The sequence below is a fragment of the Cydia pomonella genome, unplaced genomic scaffold, assembly GCF_033807575.1.
Source record: "Cydia pomonella isolate Wapato2018A unplaced genomic scaffold, ilCydPomo1 PGA_scaffold_167, whole genome shotgun sequence".
Taxonomy (NCBI): Eukaryota; Metazoa; Arthropoda; class Insecta; order Lepidoptera; family Tortricidae; genus Cydia; species Cydia pomonella.
The window spans coordinates 162,160-184,992 of record NW_026907809.1 but is presented as its reverse complement, the minus strand read 5'-3'; the positions used below and the strand labels follow the sequence as shown (position 1 = coordinate 184,992).

Genomic DNA, 22,833 nt, shown 5'->3' with positions numbered 1-22,833 from the left:
AACGGTACGCATACGACGCGTCAATGCGGTTCCGTATCGTGACCGTTTTTTTAGCTGCGGTGTGGTCGCACCTAGGGAGCGTGCATGAACTGTAGGAGGCAGCACAGGAGCCGTCAGATTTTTGGCGCGAGGCGTAAATGTGATGTTTTTTGTTCCGATGTAGCCCGCAAGATGGCAGAACCTACTATGCACAAGAAAACACGTGACGTGTACATGTGCATGTTTATAGTTCCGATTCAGGCCACAAGATGGCAGACCCTCAAACGCGCACGGTCCCTATAGTTATTGGTGTCCCAAGGGAGGAAAAGTAGGAAATTGCGTGCCGCGTGTAAAATTGTTACCCGAGCCGAAGGCGAGGGTGGCAAACACGCGGGATGGAATGTCCTACGTTTCCTCCCGTGATGCGCATACTATTTTTCTGCTCGACGGAGGCGGAAAGCGGCAACTTCGTTTAGCGCAGAGGGAGCAAAGTTGACGCTTTACGCCCGGAGGGTAGAAAAAAAGTTTTCACCACATAGTTGGTTAGTGGTAAAGTATAAACTTACTTTACTCTTTGTGGTAAAGGCACTCTTGATTGTTCAAAAACAGATGAGAAAGCTGCATTTTATATCTGTCAAGCCATTTCCGTCAGTAGAAAAAGCGGCACTATGAAAATGTAGGCGCGATTGGTTATCGTCCCATAGATTTTAACGCCTATTTCTACTAACAAAGGTGTTTGACCGGCTATACTAGGGTTGCCATACGTCCCGTATATACGGGACTGTCACCGTGTCGAAGTATCGCGTCCTGTATTATATATAACCCGTCCCGTTTTTGTCCCGTAAATTAATACCACTGTAGAATACGTATATAAATGGTCACAATCGTCTCTGTTTAACCACATTGTTTCTATAAGAATGTGAACTTAAGGCCTTTATGCTATGCATTTCCAAATTTGTGTGGTCACTCAGTGGCAAAATATGTTTAACCCTTGCAACGCTAAAGATTTTTGGAATCTTTCGCTTGCTCGGGTGTCAATATTGGCACGAGCGGTTAAGACGAAACTGGAGGACATGTGAGAAATCGCCTTTTTATACAATGTAGTCCTCAGTTTCCTCTCTGGATATTAACATTATTGAAAACACTAATTCGATTTTATATATCAACATTATCAACCACAGCTATGCCCCTATATATCGCGGTTATATTATAACACTGTGCCACAACTGGAAACTGCATCCGTGTGATATTGTACCTACTAAGTTCAAAATAGGATAAGTTTGGAAAAAAATAAAAAAGCTAATACTTCATAATTTATTAATATTTTATTAGACCCTTTACCAAATTAAACGTAAATAAATAGAACTAGATTATGGTAATAAGTACCAATCCTTTATAATCTTAATTTACCGTTACAGGACGATAAGAGAAAATTATATTTCCTAACTGCAAAATAAACTTTTCATAAAAACAAGCAACAGCCATATTGCGTACATTGTCTTATACATAAATAATTAACATGTCATTGATTCTCTAGTTTTTGTGTATAAATATATAACTCTAATGTGACAATATTTTATTTTAAAATACACACATTTAGATATGAGATATATTATATTAAACAATTTCCAAAAATGTATCTTCAATATGTATTTTTAAAATATTTAAGTATTGATCTAAGGCACAATCTGCTAAAACTTGATATAGTAACTATCACTCATAATTACGAACTGGTTTTTCATAAAATAGTATCCCTTTTAATATTAATAAATATTATTTTCATTTCAATTGACAACACAATAAATGTAACAGCAAAATATTAACGACGCCTTCAACTGTTTAAAATTACAAGCAATTGCTTTTAACCACATTAATTTATATTTATCTATCTTAAAGTACATATATAATATAACAACTTAAAAAATATATAATGTTGGTAAGCTGTGTTTTGGTATTAAGGTGAGGGTCGCTATACTAAAGGCTTGTTGTTGACTTGGACTCAGTGCTTAGTAGGTAGTATAAAATGATCTATAGAATAGACGCGGCATTATGACAAATTATTATTTTGCTTTGTGAAATTCTAACGTATCCCTTTGCCAACTTTCTACAGTTTTCTAATTTAGAAATTTAATTAAAATACTGTTCCACTCATTTCACGTTCCACGAATAATATTAACAAATTGCTGTGGTTTTAACACAACTTCCAATACTTACTTTGTACTTACAATATAACTACTCCACAAAAATAAAGTATATATATTAGAATTTTAACGAACATTTCTCTCGTGACGAAATTAACGCGATTTACAAATCTGCGACTCGATAAACAATGTAAATATGTCAACAGCAATTAATAAATAAACCTTCACTAACGTGTCTTAGGCTGGATACCGACTTCACTAATGATACCTAAGTATGCATATTATAATTTCTTCAAATCCTGGACAGTTTCTAAGTGAGGGATGGAATAAATTGATGTCATAATTGTATTTGATTCAGAAGTAAATAAAATGTCATTACATTACTAGTCGACATCACAATTAGTAATGCAGAGATTTACGTTAACTGTTAAATAAATTATTACTACATATTTAAATCTCTGCAATTATTTAACCATTTTATAATTAAGATCTCTCCCTAGTCATATCTAAAATCTACAAAATATATTATTTTTTATTAAATATTAAAGGCAATATCTATCATTAGATATGGACGGATTAAGTAAAGGCGCCCAGTGGGGTGACCGGTTAATAATATTAATAGCTCTTAGAGTCTACCTTAACTAACAGTGGCGCGGCGGCGGGACCAAATAAAAGTAAACATTCAAGTTGCAAAACCAACAATGAAACAGCATAATATAAGAAACTCTATAAATAAATATGTTGCTCGTTTCAGGTAACTCACGGACGGCCCCGCGCCGGCGCCGGCCCTACTTTATACACGCGATGACGACATAACAAAACAAATACATAACTTCGTTGGTAAACATAATTTCAGTTCCATCTAAGTAATTTCGTAAACTTAACAGGCAAGACCACAACCGAAAGTAAGTACTTAAGAGCTACAGGAATGTAAATCTCAGGTTACTTTAAGAAAAATGGAACGGACTGACCAATTACGTTAAACACGAAAAATGTACTAAAACAAAATTAACAGCTACATTATAAAATTAATTTCATTAACCTATAGCATTTTAAATTGTATCATTAAACCAATATGTCTCTATAAGCACACGAGTGAAATATATTCTATTTACCTAACTGATAAATTGAAAGTCAATATAGAAATTTAACTCTTCAAAATAAGAGATCAATATCGTTTCCCATTAGGTTGAGCACTTCTGTTGTAGAACGCTGACTTACCGCGTCCGATCCGGATGCAAAAACAAATACGGCCACGCAATATTGGTGCCGCGGGATTTGCGGATACTGATCGGACATGGGCCGTAAGCATTCTCTTAGCTGGAAAACGATGGCTTTTAGCATTTAGGACGCAAGACAACAAAGTCTTTCGGATAGTACAATTATATGATACGGGTCAGTTTCTCTAAATCTAATGGGGCTTTTCTAAAGCTTAATATTAAATTAAATAAGTACCTTCGAATTGAACCATTCGGTTTTAAACTTTCATATGCATGCATTTAAGTGTTTTATACAACTAGTCTATTCCGATTGATTTAAAATGAATTTCATTATAATGGTTTTGTGCGACGTTGCGATGCCCCACACTTAAGTAATATATTGAGCAAGTGTGTCTTCAATATTTTTCGTTTACAAATTTTAAACAATTCAACTAACGATAATATCATATAACTGAACTGACGAAAGGAACATTGTATAGATTGAGAATGAAATAAGTACATATGACCATAATAACGCACCACTTCAGCTAAAAATAATAAAACATAGCTATTAAAGAAAAGACGTATTTTTAGAAAAATAAATAATAACAACAAAATATAACTTGTACATTAAATATTAGTCGTGGACTTGCATTACATGCATATTAAGAAACAATTAATAACATAAAAATGGAATGTAGAATTTATAATTCCTGTCTGTACACAATCACAATAAGTAAATAATCACGGAAATACAGGCTAGGCCCTCTCTTCTCAACAGTGAAATGTAAAAATATATTAATTTGTACAATTTCCACCATACTTTAAAACATTTGTAAAATTCACTATCGCACCAAAAATACTTTTTTAAAATTTAGATTAGATATAGTTGTAGTACAATTATTAAGTACTGAAAAGTAGAATGGTAAACAAATACAAGACTCCCTTTACTATCCATTTCTGTCGGACTTCACAATGTTCCTAACATTGCATCCGCGAGTTGGGATTTATTTGTGATGTAAGGTGCAACAACACACTACATTAGTTTTCGTGACTATGATTCAAATGGATAGAGAAGATACTTTTAGTTACTACAATAATATTCCCCACCAAAGACTCGAATCTCTCATCATGGAATGCTACGTCACGTTTTGGAATGTAATATTGGTACCACTTTCAGCTTTCAATTTATTTACTAAGTTGAACCCCAAATCTATCTGACCCCTTCACGATTAAAATTTAACATTACCCTTTTATAAACCCTTTTCTTTAAGTACTAAAATATCCGCATAAATATCTTCACGCATTTTAACATAACAATTATAACCGCTAAAAATATAACTCGACATAATTTGCACTTTTAAAATGATATCTTCGGGGGGACGTTCAGCGCATAGCGAGTTCGAAGCCCTTCAGCGCCCGACACAGTAGTTTGAGAACAGAATCGCGTAATCGAAGACGACAGTGAAGCTCCGAAGCGCTCGTACTATGCACACACCGCGCAAGTGCATCACGAAACACAAAGTCAATATTATTGGAACGGCCCCCCTGCAAACAGTCATTGGTGACTTTTGCTGAGCAGGTGGGAGTTGAACTCGTAGACGTTGCAGCACTGCTCGCCGCAGATGTTGCACTTCCAGGGGTTGGAGTCGCAGTGGCAGCCCTTGTGCAGGAAGTAGAGCGTGGAGTCGGGGAACGTGATGGAGCAGAAGGAGCACACGAGCGAGGCGGGCGCCGGCGCGGCGTCGCCGTGCGTCGACGTGATCACGCCGCCCTCCGACGGCGACGCGCGCGAGCTCTGCGGGACGGGACCAGCGGTTACTGATTGCTAGTATGACGATTGAAATCTGACACCGTCGACAGCTTGCTATGGGGTGACAGCTGCAGCCACCATATTTGTTAACCCCCTTATTCATAAACGTCTACTAAAGTTGACAAGCCGCTAATAATCGTTTGTCCCTTTTCGACGTATTGGTATGATGGAAAGGGACAAACGATTATTAGCGGCTTGTCAACCTTAGTAGACGTTTATGAATAAGGGGGTTTTAGTTCAACCAAAGAGAATTTCAAATAGAGGTGGATTCTCAAAGAAAATTTTGTAGCCTCAGTATATTTACTGCCGTCTTTCGACACATAATCGTCTTTTGACGACCAGTTTGGCCTAGTGGATGGAACCGATGGTCCTGGGTTCAAATCCTGGTAAGGTCATTTATTCGTGTGATGAGCATGGATATTTGTTCCTGAGTCATGGGTGTTTTCTGTGTATTTAAGTATTTATAGATATTTATTTATTATATATATCGTTCTCTAAGTACCCTCAACACAAGCCTTATTGAGCTTACTGTGGGTTAGTCAATTTGTGTAATAATGTCCTATAATATTTATTTATTTATGATTAAAACTATTAGCCATTTGACTTTGATCCTTATCCTTTCACTGACATGTGTTAAATTTGTTAAATATCAAAAAGTGGCGCCATCTAATCGATCAAAGGCCAAATGTAGGGCGGCATCGATGCCCGGTAAGTATTAAGTGTATGTATAACTGACTTTTTCTGGGATATTTTTATCAAGACAAACAGAAGACATTGTTTCATTTATGCAGCGCAGTTAGCTACAGAGTGAGAAGAACAAGCCCGTTTAACAAGCGATTGAAAAGGAGAGACAGAGAGAGAATAATGGTGTTCCTCACGTTGGAGCCGCGAGCGCGGCCTCGGGCGCTGATGCGGCGGCGCAGGTCCTCGCGCAGCAGGCTCTTGAGCGGCGACACCTTGATGAGCGACGACAGGCTGGACGACACGCCGCGCTTGTCGCCGTTCGCCTCGCCCTGCGCCTCGCCGCCGCCCGCCTCCTCCGCGTTCGGCTCCTTTAATACGATACGAGTGCGGATTCATAACGAGCCACTAGGACTTACGAAATCAACTACATATATAGTTCGCGTCCCCTACTAGACGGTGTGCACAAATCACTGCACCTATGCAATTAAAACTGCACGAGGTCATGCGCTTGGCGAGGAATAGAAGCCTATGGAGGAATCTGGTCTTCAACGGAAGAAGATGATGTCACGATCCTCAGCATTGAGGGACCGACTGAAGAAGAGAGATAGTTCGTGTCATCCACGATGACGCGCGATTTGTCAAAACTAACCTTTAATAACATGACAATACGAGTCAAGGCACGCGTCTTCGTGAATGACACGATCTATACAGAAGTTTTTAGGTGAATCAACTTTTTCTTGTCTCTCGTTGCCATGATTACGTTCTCCTGGGTCACCCTTAAAACAGTGTTTTATAATAACAATAATTCAGTCTATATAAGTCTTACTGCTGAGCACAAGCCTCCTCTAATGCGCGAGAGGGCTTGGGCTTATAGTCCCCACGCTAGCCCAATGCGGATTGGGGACTTCACATACACCTTTAAATTTCTTTGCAGATGTATGCAGGTTTGGTGGAAGGTGTTTTATAGCATCTAAATTATCTAAATGGGTATTTTCATGGTAGTTATAAAGTCCTTTCCATAATGTTATCTTCCAAGCTTGCTAGTAGTACAACACTTCTTCTATCAAACTGTGCTTATATTGCCCCCTGGCTGGCGGGACAGAATAACCCGAATATGCAGTGCGCAATTTTGTGGGTAACAAGAATCCGAAAAAATCGTACACATTTAAAATTCTGGTTTGAGCGACGATTTTGCCACTAATTAGCAGAGGCCGGAATTCTCGTGGCAGTTTGAATTGTCAGTAGGGACTTCTCATTTATCGACTTTCGATATACCTATATCGAAATGTAGAATAAAACTAATTAAATATCATTAAAAGTAGAGGTAAATAACAAGCGATCTAACGAGGTAGATAACTTTTGAGTAGTTGAAAATAAGAAATAGATATGTGTAATAAAAACAATGAAAACGTAATAGTTTCACATTTAATACTTCTGTTTGTTTTTTTTTTAATTTCACGTTCAAATATTTGATTACCTAGTTTATTTATGAAATATATGTCGTTTTTTTCATATTATGTGCTTAAATTATACTTCTTTTACAGTCATATTAATTAACTATTATGATTTACGTAAGAAATAATTGATCCACCCTTCTCCTAGAAGTCCTGTTTAATATGCCGGATTATTACTTTTACGATTGCAATTGAATACTCATAGCGTCGGACCACGCTAACTCTTCATGGCATTAGCAATGACAGAATGTAACAATGTCATACTTCATGTCATTTTTCATCCAATTCATAATTCCTGCGGAAACAATATAGGCCTTTGTCCTTTACACCTGCATGAAATAAGATCTTTTTCGGGTAAGTGTGATGAAAATATATTTTCTTAGTCATATTCTCCTACTTTTTGTTACTTACTTCTCCTACTAAGGTGGTTGTTTATACGTCAGCTAGTGGTAATCAGGTATTTTTATCCGCGCCCGAGTTTGTTTCGGTGCACCACCCAGATAGGATGACTAACGATTTTTTGACCTTGCCTGATACATACATTTATATAATTGAACTAATTAGCTTGATTAGAAAAATTAAATTACCTCAAATATGAGTAAAGTAGCATTAGTAAATTTTGGTTGCTAGGTCGATTATAGTTAATGAAGTGATGATAATAATTTCCAAGAACCCGGTTCCACAGAATAATTATTGACGCCGCTACTTTCTTTTTGCGTGGAAAGCTTTAACAAATTACAATAAAATACATGTTTATGTACAGTGAGCAATTACTATTCGCCTAGTACCTTTGCATACAAACTTCTATGCAGTGCCTCTTTGTCACAGAATAAATAATAGTACTACCGTACAGAAATGACACTTCCTACAAAACCGAAGTTTGACAGCGATTCAGGGACGAAGTATGCTGTCCCTTTCTAATGTATGGCACTAGCCCTTTCGGCTATTTAGGGTTGTCAAAATTCAAGTCATTATCTTAACTGTGGTCGTGCACGCAAAGGGGCGTCAAGTTGTGCCAACCGTAATAATTGCTCGGAGCAATGCTGAGCCGACCGGAACCGAGAATGACCGAAAGGAGGAGTGTCGCCCCACTGCCCTTGTGTCGCCCGTACTGTACCTGCTTGATGGGTATGAGCGTGATGGAGGGCGTGATGCCGGCGGGAAGCTGCGCGAGCGACGAGCTGGCAACGGCGCCAGCGCTGTCGCCCGACTGCGGCGAGCTGCCACCCTCGCCGTTCATGCGCGAATCTGCGACAACGCAACCACACATTCAAGAGCTTTTTTTAATTATAGAAAATCCTTTAAAAGCTGAATTTACTTTATTTATCATTTTATGCAGGTAAGTAATTCAGCCACGAGATATGAACATAAATACTTGTAGTTGCTTGATAAGATGTATCACCAATTTCTTTTTTTTTATCTGCTTATTAAAAAAACAAAAAAATTACTTAAGGTGTATCACGGCAGAAAATATTACATAATAGAACATTTTAATTGTGTGTATTAAGAGGATAGTGGAGGATCACTTCTCCATACAAACGTAGTTCTAATTTTGATCTCTGAATATTGACAATATGTATTTTTACACAATTTGATGAAGATTGCGTTGGGAGTAATTTGATTTGCCTTCTAGACATATGAAGATAAAAATAATAATACCAACATAAATATCCACTTCAGGACTAAATGTTCCAACATTAGGAAAAGTCAAGGCACATTTGCCTATTAGGGTTCCGTAGCCAAATGGCAAAAAACGGAACCCTTATAGATTCGTCATGTCCGTCTGTCCGTTTATGTCACAGCCACTTTTTTCCGAAACTATATGAACTATACTATTCAAACTTGGTAAGTGGATGTATTCTATGAACCGCATTAAGATTTTCACACAAAAATATAAAAAAAAACCAATAAATTTTGGGGGTTCCCCATACTTAGAACTGAAACTCAAAAATCTTTTTTCATCAAACCCATACGTGTGGGGTATCTATGGATAATAATAATATATAATAATTCAGCCTATATACGTCCCACTGCTATGGATAGGTCTTCAAAAATGATATTGAGGTTTCTAATATCATTTTTTTCTAAAGTGAATAGTTTGCGCGAAAGACACTTCCAAAGTGGTAAAATGTGTGCCCCCCTCTTCTATAATAAGAGAATGATTAAACTAAAAAATATATATGATGTACGATTACGCAAACTTCCACCGAAAATTGGTTTGAACGAGATCTAGTAAGAAGTTTTTTTAATACGTCATAAAATTAAAAAAAAAAATTTTTTTCATCAAACCCATACGTGTATCTATCTGCGCGAGAGACACTTCCAAAGTGGTAAAATGTGTGTGTGTGTGTGTGTGTGTGTGTGTGTGTGTGTGTGTGTGTGTGTGTCATGTAACTTCTAAAATAACAGAATGATAAAACTAAAAAAAAATATATGATATACATTACCATGCAAACCGAAAATTGGTTTGAACGAGATATAGTACTTAAGTAGTTTTTTTTAATACGTCATAAATGGTACGGAACCCTTCGTGGGCGAGTCAGACTCGCACTTGGCCGCTTTTTTTTTAAAAGTACTTGCAGGACCAGACAGTCTATGAGAACACCTCGTTGTCGGCCATAAGTATCGATACCAGATAGATCAGTACCTAAATACAATACAATGCTTACCGGAATTATTTAGATGGTTGGACTGTCCCGGAGAGAATGTCTCGTTGTTGTCGGCCATAGATATCTCCACGTGGGGGGTCAGATAGTGCATGGGCGGTGTAGCGTTGTCAACGGAGCGGGCGCCGTTGCTGTCGCCGCTATCCGAGTACGCGGCTGCCACGGAAACGGACAGACCGGAGCCGAGAGCTCCGAGGGCGTTGATGGCACTCGCGTCCATAGAACCGTCGGCGTACGCGGCGTTGGCTATGCCGGCTGCTAGCAGGGAAACAGAGTTGTTGCCGGTTCCTGGGTTGTCTAGGTCGATGCCGTGTCTGAAATATTTTCCGTCTATGATATACTTATAATATTAAGAGCATAGAGTTACTAAGGTCGTACTTTAATAGGATTCCCCCCTCAAAGTTCATTTTATCTAATCTTTAACTTGCATAAGATATAACCAAAAGGCTGCCAGGGTGTACAAACATAGTTCTAGTGGCTCTGTGAGCTGTAGACCTTGCGTTAAGCTTAGAAAGTGTAAAAGTGATTAGAACAAAAAAAACTATTTAATCATAATTATCATCTGGTCACAAAATTTCACGGGAATTAGTTAAGAATTGTGGCCTGTAGACGAAAACATCCGGACATATTAAAATGGAGACCTTCGCTAACGCTTCGGTCAATTAAAATAACGGAATCGTAATGAGTTCAGGCTCTTTCGACGAGCTCTCGAAAACAATTTTAATTAGAAACTTGGTAGTGTTTAGTTTTGCGCCGTATTACGTAACTTGTTAGGATAAATAAAGTAAAAACCTTGTCTTTGACTCAAAAGACAATGAGGAAAATGTAAACACGTACATTTAATACGTACTTCCCATAAGTTAAGGTAAGATGGGATTTTTTAGCTATCAAAGCTGTTTTACCGTTTTTATCAGAATACAAGGGATTCATTTTGGCAGACTATTTGTGTACCACCTGCGATATCAATTGCGATTTGCGTGCCACAGCCTCAAAACTACCGAGTGAGACGGTTTTGATGAATGTGGTGAATATTACTTTTCATGACGCGGGTAATAAATATAGGCTACATTTTTAACCAACTCAAAAGAGCTTTTTTTTTATAAAAGCACTTACTGATTTTTTATTTTTTTTCAAACGCCTCTTATTTTGACATACCTTTTTTTTATTAGGTATCTATCAAATAAAACCTAGTAGTAGTAGGAAGAAACCCAAGTTTTATTTAAGGAGAAATGATTCATTGAGATGTATTTTCACTTTATCCTGTATGTGTTTCTCAGACAAACAGCCTTCACCTTCACAATAATGCTATTTAAAATTATGAAGACTATAACATAAGAGTACAGTCTCAAATAAAATATAAAAGTGAAGTTGGTTGCTATTAGATCCAGCAAGTACCTACAGAGCAGCACAAATGCCATAAAATATTCTAATTTTTTTAAAGCCCCAGTGCTTTTTATCAAAGTATGACGATGAAACTGTAATACAATATACCTATTTAATGAATGATATGATTATGTAGTCTAAGTATTAAATATATAGGCAAGACACTACCGTAATATATAGGCAATAAGGTCGTGTATACATATTTTTGTCACTTTGTCCGTATCGATATTGAATACCTTGACTGCACCTATCACATACAATCCTTACCTGTTAAAGAAATGAACTCGGAGGCTCTTCATGGTGGGGGCACGGTAGCTGCAGAGGGGGCAAGTTTTGACAAGGTCGTGCTGGCCGACATGCTCGTTCTGGAAGTGCGCGCGCATGGCAATCTGGCGCTGGAACCCTCGGTTGCATATCGGGCAATGGTACGGCAAGCTCTTTGTGTGGGTGGTGAAGTGTTCCGCTAGATGGTCCTTGCGGAAGAACCTCTTTTGGCAGACTCTGCATTCGTAAGGTTTGACGCCGGTGTGTCGCATCTTGTGGCGGCGCATGTTGGCGCCGTTGGAGAACTTCATGTTACAGACGTCGCACTCGAAGAGCTTCCTGTGAGGGCGGGCGTCCGCCTGCGCGGCCGCCACATTGTTATTGTCGGGCGAGCACTGCGCCATGTGCGTGGTCAGTGCGCGGCTGCTGAGAGTGCTAAACGTGTTGCAAGTTGTGCATTTTAGCAGTGTGCTGCCTCTTTTAGGAGTTTCTTCTTTACTAGCTGCGGTTGCCTGCCAAACATAAACCATTACCACATAATGTTTGAAAATTGAGACCAGGTGAGATTTTTCACCACTTCAGCTCGTAAAGGCTCTTCTTAAAAAACCGATAAGAAAATTGCATTTTACCCACAAGAGGGCCAAAGTAATTTGTAGCAAACTGAGTTTTTATCTCATGTTGGCTATTAGAATATGATGACTTTGAATGATAAATATTTAATAGTGTTAATTTGGATTTGATTTGTAATGTTTTACATTTTGTATTTTCCTCATGTTGGTGTGGTAAAAACTTTTGTGTTTCACTCTGTTGCAAAGTGGGTTTAACCCCTATGCCCTGCCCCCTGTATTAAAACTCTCACGACGCTCAAGATTCCACTTTTCGAACTACTTGCTATGCTTGTGGTTGAATTTTGGAATCTTTCGCTAGCTTGGCTATCAATATGAATATAGAGGAGTTAAACAACAACTTTACCCCCTTGTAAAACCAATAAATACTGTTTGATCATAACTAGAGCCAGTTTACTGGCAATTAATAGATTTTAAAATGTAATTGCATTATTCATTAACATTTGTGAATGCCAAAATGCCATAGATAACTTTTTCTAAGGGTAGTAAGTAATAGGTGTTTCATCTGATCAGGGTTGTCTTGATTTCCTTAACCTGGATTTTTGTTTGCTAGTGAAGACACTTCATGCATCGCAGGTTACGATTAATTTATTTTTAAATAAAAATATTAAGCCTCTACAGCAAAAACGATATTATAAACGTCTGAGTATTTGCAAACTGGTTGTCTAATAGTAGTAATAGTTTACTTTGGGAATGTAGGTAATGATCTAATGATAGTCCTAGCTCTTACTCATGCATCACAGATCACCTAATTAGGTAATGGAGGATATAAGAGGACTTATGGTCTAATATCTGTACTGAATGTCGAACTTAGCATTCCAATTTAAGGTTCAATTTAGATTGAACTTGTGCAAAAATTAACTTGCCTTTGAAGATATTTATTTGAATAAATCATCAAAGCTATACGGGACATGCATTTTTAGGGTTCCACACCCAAAGGGTCAAACTCCGCTGTTGTCCATCCATCTATCACCAGGCTGTATCTCATGAACCATGATAGTTAGCCAGTTGAAATTTGTACAGATTATGTATTTCTGTTGCCGCTATAACAACAAATACTAAAAACAGAATAAAATAAGTATTTCTTTCCAATCTCGAGGTTCTCATCCAATCACCAAAGTTAAGCAACATCGGGCGGGGTCAGTACTTGGATGGGTGATAGTTTTTATAGATAATGGTACGGAACCCTTCCTGTGCGAGACCGACTCGCACTTGGCGGGTTTTTTATTTTAAACTAATAATGTACCAATATCAATAAGTACTATAAAATGTTATGGGTACTATAAAATAGTGGCAAGTCAGTACTGCTGTTTGTGGTAATATTGCACCTTGCACCTATACAAGCTGTAACAAAAATAGTGGAGATCTGTTTAAGGCATATTTGGTATCCTGTTCTGATTAGGAAAAGGTAGAAGTAATTTTTAAAAGGCATCAGTTAACCCTTCATACTAAAAGACAAAAAAAAATCGAAAAAAATCATAAAATAAATAGAAGAAACTATTTTTTTCTAATCACAATACTATACTGTATATGCCCCTATACGGATCCCAACAATTTTTGTTACAACTTGTATGTGTTGACGTCTTACTCTTAGGAAATGCTTCATAATGCAAAGTCTGTTTAATCCGCACAAAACATAAAATCTGGGCATAATTGTGATATGTGTTTGCTTTTATATTTCCATTTACTTGGGAAGTCCATTATAAAATAACATTGTATTTTAAGTAGAATTGTTGTAAGATACCAATTAGATAAACCTTTCATTTGAAACTTTTTATAGCAGTAGGCAGATAAAATGAGTACATGCTCCATTAAATAGCATTGTTACCTACATAGCAGTTTAAAATGTATATATATTCATAAGTCTTAGTTTGGACCAAGCTGGAATAAAAACAACCTTTGGTATTTGTATAGTCTTTAACATCTTATAGGCACATATAAAATAAGAGCATTTTATTTGTAATACATATGAAGATGTTATAATAACTCTTGTTTCTTATTATTAATTTCAATGCTTTACTTTTTATTTTCATATGGCCTGTTATAAACCATTAATTATTTTCCCAACAGGCAAAGAAAATAATTCTCACCACTTTGTGTTGCCTTTAATAGCTGAAGTTAATTTGCTTGACAATATTTTAATGCAGATACCCATCATGTTAAATACAAAGCTAAAATATACTAACTAATGAATATAAATTGATCCTTGGGAATTTAGAATCTTGATGGAAATAAGGAAAACAAGTAATCACATCTAGCAGCTGTGCAAGGTGGTGAAACCTGTAAACAAGCACTTACTGAAGAGGTTACAAAATTCAATATCTCAATAAATTGTAATATTATATCACTTAAGTAGTGAATGCTGTAATAATGCAATCATGCTTTAATAATAACATCATGTTATTACAGAGTTTACATGATAAAACCGTACCTGTTCTAGAACCTAATCAAGTAATCCACAAAATATAACTTTGTTAATAATAATATAGAATAGAAAATAGTTGTCTAGTTATAATCAGAAAGAACAATACACATGGAATTGGAGTATTTTGGCATTAAAATGGGTCATATACTTAGCTTACTAGGAAAGAATTACTTTTTAATTACTAACCGGTTCATTTTTGACTACAGGCAGGTTCGGCGACACGGTGCCTGAATCGGCCTCTGTTTCCCCTTTTGATGACATCACATTACCAGCTCGCGGCCTTTCTGGACATCACTCTCCCGTCACACTCACTTAAAATCAAAGCACAAACATTGCATTTAATATAGAAACCTACAATAAATACACAGGTGATCAGTGAAACAACAATAATTGCAACGCCAAGAAATCACAAAACAACTTCGCTCGTAAAAGAATGGCGAGGTGACCCATTTACAAAAACATACGAATTATCGACTCACGCTATACACTATTTATAAACGTTATCTATCGTATTCATCCCAAACAACACTTCACTTATCCCGTCCACCAAGTTGAATAATGAACACGATAGTAAATTATAAACTCACGTTTAACTTGATACGTCGACAACCAGCGGTATTTTAGGGAGAGATCGCTATGTGGCCTAATTCGATGCTCAGAACTCGATGCACAAATTCGTGTTACGCGTATAACTGTAAATGCACAAATAAGTCGATCCCCACTATTAACTTGCACTGATTGGACATCTTTAAACTATATTTACGCCATTAAAAGCTTTGATTTTCTAAATTAAATAATAGTATTTTATCTACAGCAATCCCATTTTGATCATGATTCGAACAGAAAAAAAATTATACCTACTTCACACAACACTACACCTGTGATGTGATTTTTTTTTTAAGGTCTGTGTAACTAGTAACACTGATGTGGTATTACCACTTTTCTACAATATTCACTCAATTTCCATAACAAATACGAATATACTTTACTAATAAAATATCGTTCTTTGAAATAATTTAAGGTTTTGTGAAGCAAATAATTATATTAATCGGTATTTTACAGAAATCACCAATAGTCCGAACCATACTAAAGATTCACTGCAACTTTTCATATACATTTGGACTTGTAGAAGTGGAAGAGTACCACCACACGCAAAAGCCGTAACAGCCATCAAAAACTCATTTAATAATTTACCGTATCACTACTAACTAACATCTAAATTAAAACTACTTTCCCAATAGCTGTTACGTTTGTTATGCATGGAGCGGAAGATGGGAAGAACAATACAATAGACAGTCACAGTGTCAGTCAGCTGCGTCACTTACGTCACTGTCAGTCGATAAATATCTACGTAAAATAAATATATTTTGTTAATCAAACTAAATCAGTTTAGCTTGAATCTAACGCCTACTTTCGTAGTTGTTGTGCATTATTATCTAATATAAGTATCCAAACTCGGTTTGTTACATGTCTTCCGTGCGTCACACCGAAATAGAAAATGTTGTGAAATTTAACTTGTTTCGGTATTCTTATTACTTATTATGTAAAAAAGCAAAAGAAGATGTGTTCATATAGTGTGTTTTCATTCTTTAGTAAGTGGCGTTTATGGATTAAACCGCTGCTGGTAGCTTTGTACGTTATACTTATAATCGTTTTAGTGCCAATATTGATAGCTCATTCCATAAGCAATGGATTCAGTAAAGCTGACCAAGGCGCCTTGGTGGGAGGTGGATTCGTCCTATTGGCGTTGCCCATCTCTATATGGGAGATCACACAACATGTATTGCATTACACAAAACCTTCTTTACAAAAACATATTATAAGGTAATAAAATACTAACAATATCTGTTACGACAGCAGAATGATCAATTATTTTAATGTTTTTGTGGTCTGTAATCTCATTATATTATATGTTTTTCATTTAATGAAGAGTCTTTCTTTCCCTCCACAGAATATTATGGATGGTCCCAATTTATGCACTAAATGCATGGCTAGGCTTACAGTTTCCAGAACAATCTATTTATATGGATTCTCTGCGAGAATGCTATGAAGCATATGTCATCTACAACTTCATGAAGTATTTATTAAACTACCTCAATGAAGATCAAGATTTAGAAGCACTACTGGAAACAAAACCTCAAGTTTATCACATATTTCCTCTCTGCTGTCTTGCACCCTGGGAAATGGGAAGGTAATTAGGACAGTAATATTGACACTAAATAATAATAATTTATTAGATTGCTAATGATGAATTAACATTAAAATTTTAGTAATTTTCTGTTTATTTAATTATCACATATCTTTTATCCATCCAGGGAATTTGTCCACAACTGCAAACATGGCATCCTGCAGTACACAGTAGTGCGGCCCGTAACCACCGTCATCTCCATGATCTGTGAGCTGTGTGGGGTGTATGGTGAAAGTGACTTCAACCCTAATGTGGCATTCCCTTACATGATAGCCATTAATAATCTGTCTCAGTTTTTGGCCATGTACTGCCTGGTGCTGTTCTATAGAGCTAACCGGGTGGAGCTGAAGCCAATGAAGCCTATTGGAAAGTTTCTTTGCATAAAAGCTGTTGTTTTCTTCTCATTCTTGTGAGTATTTGAGATGATTCAGATTTTTGACAATTGTTATGCAGTGCCATGGCATCAATATAACTTGATTTCCAACATTAGGTATGTTTGTTTAGAGAAAAAAGTAAGTCATTCGTCTCTTGCCTGCTCATAACTGAAAGCTGCTAGAGGTTTACAACTTAACTCAGGCAGTTAGCAAAGAAGTTGTGTTGTGGTTTTCTAATATAATGTACATATCTTAATCAGTTCCATGTAGTCATGTAACCTGTGGTACATATATTTATGAAGTTGCAATTGCACAAAAAAAAAATGTTACAAAGTGAAAAAGGCTATTAATATATTAAATTGTTATTAACTACTTAATAAACAATTTAGTAATTAGTAGAATTGTTGAACATAATTAAGTGCATAATTAGTAGTAACTAATTACTATTATTTTCTTACAGCCAAGGTGTAATTATAAATATTCTGGTTTATTGTGGAGTTATATCAAGCCTATTTGGAATACCAGAATCGGATACCAAAATTATGTCTTCAAAACTTCAGGTATGAAAATAAGCCTATGCCACCTGAGTCATTAAATCGGATTGACACAAAAATACAAACATACATAAATATATATGTGTGTGTGTATCTTTAACCCAAGATGAACAAAATTAAAGACGCTTGCCTTCACTTGATGTTCTTACAGCTCTCATGAAGGGCACCATCAAACTCTCAATCACACAACCACCCTTAAGGTGCAGTAGGTTCTAGATTTATGTTCTTCTCCCCCTCTCACTGAGCGTAAGCGTGAGATGGATTTGCGTGCTCGGGGCCGCGTATATAATGTTATTTAATTTTAATTATTTGTGTCTTTTAATAATAATAAAAGTAATCCTTGAGTTTCCTCAAGGATAATATTGCTCATTTTTAGAAATAATTCTCATACTTTTAGTTTTTAAGCAAAATTTATTATAATTTTTTAAAGTGCATTTTAGACCTATATTCGTGATTTTTTTCAATCGAGCTAAAGTCAAAAATGGATTCGAGTCCCTGAAGTCCCTAGAAAAAGGCCTCAAGATTGCTTATATTTTTGCCAACCATATTGTGAAAAACGCGCTACGACTTTTCAATAACTCCGTTCTCTGAACCTACTGTACCTTAAACATTGCATTTTGTCTCCAGGATTTCCTTATCTGCATCGAGATGTTTCTAGCGGCCATCGCGCACCACTACAGTTTCTCGTATAAGCCGTTCGCGAGGCACGAGCCTGACTCGCGCTCCTGCCTCGGCTCGTTCCTCGCCATGTGGGACGTGTCGGACGTGAAGCGGGACATCTCCGAGCACCTCGGCGTTGTTGGTACGTCACCTTACAGCTCGTATAAGCCGTTCGCACGGCACGAGCCTGACTCGCGCTCCTGCCTCGGCCCTTTCCTCGCCATGTGGGTCGTGTCGGACGTGAAGCGAGACATCTCCGAGCACCTCGGCGTTGTTGTTACGTCACCTTACAGCTCGTATAAGCCGTTCGCACGGCACGAGCCTGCTTCGCGTTCCTGCCTTGGCGCTTTCCTCGCCATGTGGGATGTGTCGGACGTGAAGCGGGACATCTCTGAGCACCTCAGCATTGTTGGTACGTCACCTTACAGCTCGTATAAGTCGTTCGCGTGGCACGAGCCATGACTCGCGCTTTTGCTTCGGCTCGTTCCTCGCCATGTGGGACGTGTCGGACGTGATGCGGGACATCTCCGCGCACCTCGGCGTTGTTGGTACGTCACCTTACAGCTCGTATAAGCCGTTCGCACGGCACGAGCCTGCTTCGCGCTCCTGCCTTGGCGCTTTCCTCGCCATGTGGGATGTGTCGGACGTGAAGCGGGACATCTCCGAGCACCTCAGCGTTGTTAGTACGTCATCTTACAGCTCGTATAAGTCATACGCGTGGCACGAGCCATGACTCGCGCATTTGCCTCGGCTCGTTCCTCGCCATGTAGGACGTGTCGGACGTGAAGCGGGAACTTTTCCGAACACCTTGGCGTTGTTGATTTGTGTTACTACTACAGCTCTTATAAGTCACGCGCGGCACGAGTAGAGTTGTGCCCGCTCGGTCTTTAAAAAGAGCGCTCCGATCTCGGTCAATCGGTCAAACGAACTAGTTCGCTCTTTTAGGTCCTTTAGTTCCTTTAGTTCAGGAGCAAATCTCGAGATCTGAATGAGTATGACTAGGTTATATCTTGCTCTCGCTCGCAAATAAACAGAGCGAGAGCGTGAGAGAGCGAATTTCTTGATCTTGACTCATTCCGATCATTCGCTCCCGACCGATTTGTTACTTGGTACTGAGGGCGAACCACGTTCGACGTGTTGCCTCTCTGTCGCACTTGTAAATTCGTACGTAAGTGTGACAGGGAGGCAACCCGTCGAACGTGGTTCGCGGGGAGGCCCGCTGACATACCGACTACTGAACTAAAGGACCGAGACCGATTAAGAGCGCTTAAGATGAACTAGTTCCTTTCGGTCTGTGGTGGGATTTCATTCCTTTTAGTTCTTCGGTCCTGACCGACTCAAGCCTAGGCACGAGCTCTACTCGTGATCTTGCCTCGGCTCTTTCATATGGGACGTTGTGAACAATACATAAATTAGCCGAATTCTGGGCGGAGTAGGGAGTCGATGGTAAAATATCCGAGGTCCAAGGTCCAGTGTCATGGTTATCTCGCGGTATGCTTTCTGTTTTGGCTCTCAGAATGTGTGTATACATTTTATTTTTGGTTACAAGAAATGAGATGGAGACGTCGCCCAAAGAGCATGTCATAAAAAACTTAAATAACCGGCCAAGAGCATGTCGGGCCACGCTCAGTGTAGGGTTCCGTAGTTACTCTTCCGTCACAATAAGCTAAACTGGAGCTTAAAGTATAGTAAATTGTTAACCAAGGGATGAAACGGCACCTTTCACCCGAGTTAAACAAATAGGCAAATTTGCATAATCAGTACCTAATTAAAGTAAGTCTTTTTACTATGAAGGGAAAACTTTTTGCGATAACTCAAAAACAGCTAAACTTATCATGTCCGCTATAGTTTTCATTTAATGTCTTTCTTAAGCTCTACTTCCACGATTTTTTTCATATTTTTTGGACCTATAGTTCAAAAGTTAGAGGGGGGGGGGGACACATTTTTTTTTCTTTCGGAGCGATTATCTCCGAATATATTCACTTTATCAAAAAATGTTCCTTAAAAACCCCGTATTAGTTTTGAAAGACCTTTCCAACGATAACCCACACTCTAGGGTTGAAGCGAAAAAAAAATTCACCCCCACTTTACGTGTAGGGGAGGTACCCTAAAAAAAAAAAAATTTTTAGATTTTATTGTACGACTTTCTCGGCTTTATTGATTTATATATCCATGCCAAATTTCAGCTTTCTAGCACTAACGACCACCGAGCAAAGCCTCGGACAGACAGACAGACAGACAGACAGACGGACATGGCGAAACTATAAGGGTTCCGTTTTATGCCATTTGGCTACGGAACCCTAAAAAACAAAAGAGCTGGCTCTCATATAGCTACGATACGATGTCATGTACGATAACCTTTGGCTTAAGCTTAAGTACCTAGTTTTACTTTACCATTATTAAAAAAAAAGTTTAATTATTACTTACCCGTTGTACCATTATCGTGCACGTTATCAATCGACCTTCGCTGCATTTAGTGCACTAACACACCAACACAGGTATTCATATTCAAGCGAACATCTACCTTATGGTGTACCTATAATTGTTTGCATTTGTCTTGCTTATTGGTTTGTTGACACAACTGCTACCCAATCCTGTGTTTCACCTGAAGTTACGTACAGACCTTCTTTTTTTTGATTTTGTAGTTGTAGACGAAAATAGCTTATAGGTACGTAATTACGTACCAGTCCAGATTGTATAGAGAAGCGTAAAAAAAAAAACAAATTATTAATAGCCAATTGATGCTTGTATCAAGTTTATGAATAACGCCATTAAATTTTACAATTCTTCTACAACCAATAATGTTATACCTACTGTTCTTCTTTCTGTGAACAGGGAGCTCGTTCAGCCGGCGCCTGCGAGGCAAGTCCATGTACCACATGGCTCGAGGGTACGACGAGAGCTCGCGTCTAGTCAACGAGCCGACCAGCAGCTCGGCGCCGAACCTCACCGTGGAGGAGCCGGCCGTCGACGTCCGGCCCACGGTGTACGGCTCCGTGGACACGACCGTCACCGCCTCCGCGTCGGACTCCGAGCCGCTGCTTGGCTCCGTGAATGACCCTATGGCATGAGTAAGGTCTGGACATATGTTTTTATAGGCACTATAAAAGAGGCGATGACGTTTTGGGCTGCGGGCTACCGGCGGCTATAGCCTATAGCCGAGATAATTGAACTTCGTAAATTTCGAGCAACTATCTGTCACTTTAATTACGCCTTGAAGTAAAAGAAAAAGATGCATGAAATTTTGCGAACTTCGGTGTTCGCGGGAGGCCTTCAGGTTACCTTTGTTAAATACCTACCTACCTACTGTTGTAACTACTGGTGAAAGTTAGAAATGAAATGGTACTTAGAGCATAAATGCCACTGGACATTATTGTCATTGCCTCCGCGTCCGATCTGAGCCAATACGCGGTTCGGAGGAATATAACTTTAAGGCATGATTAAGTTTGTTTACGTTCGCGGAAATTGCGCTCGCGGAATTAGTCATACGTGTTTTGATTTTCAACTTACTTTTTAATACCCGGTGTGTGTCCGCGATCGCTCTACATATAAACAAAGAGAATTTAAAGTAGGAGGTGGATTGTCAAAGAAAACTTTGTAGCCACGGTAAATTTACTGCTATCTTTCGATACATTATTAAAACTTTTAGAATGCCATTTGACTTTGATTCTTATTTTTACACTAATATGTGTTAAATTTGTTAAATATCAAAAAGTGGCACCATCTAATAGATCAAAGGCCAAAGGTATAGCGACATCGTTTCGAGCGATGGCGCCAAAACCTTTAAGTTGTACCCGGTAAGATGGCGCCACTTTTTGATATTTAACAAATTTAACACATATCAGTGAAAGCACCGACCTATAACAATGACTGAAAGAATAAGGATCAAAGTCAAATGGTGTTCTAAAAGTTTTCTATGTGTCGCAGGACGGCAGTAAATTTACTGTGGCTATAAAATTTTCATTGACAATCCACCTCTATTTCAAATTCTATTTGATTTAAAAAACGACATCTATCCTCGTAAGACCCACCATACAAAGTTTCCCTAATTTTAATTTGGATCCTGTTGTATAGTAGATTAGGATGACTTTCGTTTGTTTTACAAAACAATGAAACAAAAGAAATGCTACTTTATTTAGTTTTTTAAAGGTTCAAATTAAATTGAAGCTGAGTGTACATTGGGCCTTACGATGCTGTACATGTTACATACATACTATTTCGAGCATGTGAGTTCATTCTATTATCATTTGTTCCGTATTACAGAAAAATAGTAACCTGAAGGTTATTTTGATGAGATCCAACCGAACTATATACGTTATATAGTATAACTGGCAACAAAGGTATTCAGTATATAGGCTGTATACAGTATATATAGCTGTTAGCCGTATTCATAAAATTTGGGAATATTTACCTACTGTTTTCC

At 38.0% G+C, this 22,833-nt stretch overlaps 2 protein-coding genes across 3 annotated transcripts; one reads left to right on the top strand and one right to left on the bottom strand.

Moving 5' to 3' along the window:
* Positions 1 to 1,285: 1,285 nt before the first annotated feature.
* Positions 1,286 to 15,520, bottom strand: LOC133533459 (zinc finger protein ztf-16-like). 2 transcript variants are annotated; one of them, XM_061872444.1, is made up of 8 exons: positions 15,496 to 15,520; positions 15,222 to 15,326; positions 14,821 to 14,945; positions 11,587 to 12,095; positions 9,940 to 10,250; positions 8,388 to 8,518; positions 6,011 to 6,184; positions 1,286 to 5,117 (listed from the first exon to the last, which is right to left on the bottom strand). In XM_061872444.1, exons 3-8 carry the CDS (start codon positions 14,893 to 14,895, stop codon positions 4,878 to 4,880), a joined length of 1,440 nt encoding a protein of 479 aa, XP_061728428.1. In that variant the 5' UTR covers positions 14,896 to 14,945; positions 15,222 to 15,326; positions 15,496 to 15,520; the 3' UTR covers positions 1,286 to 4,877. The 2 variants fall into 2 exon arrangements, with proteins under 2 accessions (XP_061728428.1, XP_061728429.1); XM_061872445.1 differs by lacking the exon at positions 15,496 to 15,520 and having other exon boundaries at positions 15,114 to 15,489.
* A 142-nt stretch (positions 15,521 to 15,662) lies between these two features.
* On the top strand, positions 15,663 to 22,066 carry LOC133533460 (transmembrane protein 184C-like). The gene is made up of 6 exons (XM_061872446.1): positions 15,663 to 16,458; positions 16,586 to 16,825; positions 16,950 to 17,231; positions 17,657 to 17,756; positions 18,378 to 18,552; positions 21,246 to 22,066. The coding sequence occupies exons 1-6, from the start codon at positions 16,196 to 16,198 to the stop codon at positions 21,479 to 21,481; spliced, it is 1,296 nt and encodes a 431-aa protein (XP_061728430.1). The 5' UTR covers positions 15,663 to 16,195; the 3' UTR covers positions 21,482 to 22,066.
* The last annotated feature ends 767 nt before the right edge of the window (positions 22,067 to 22,833 follow it).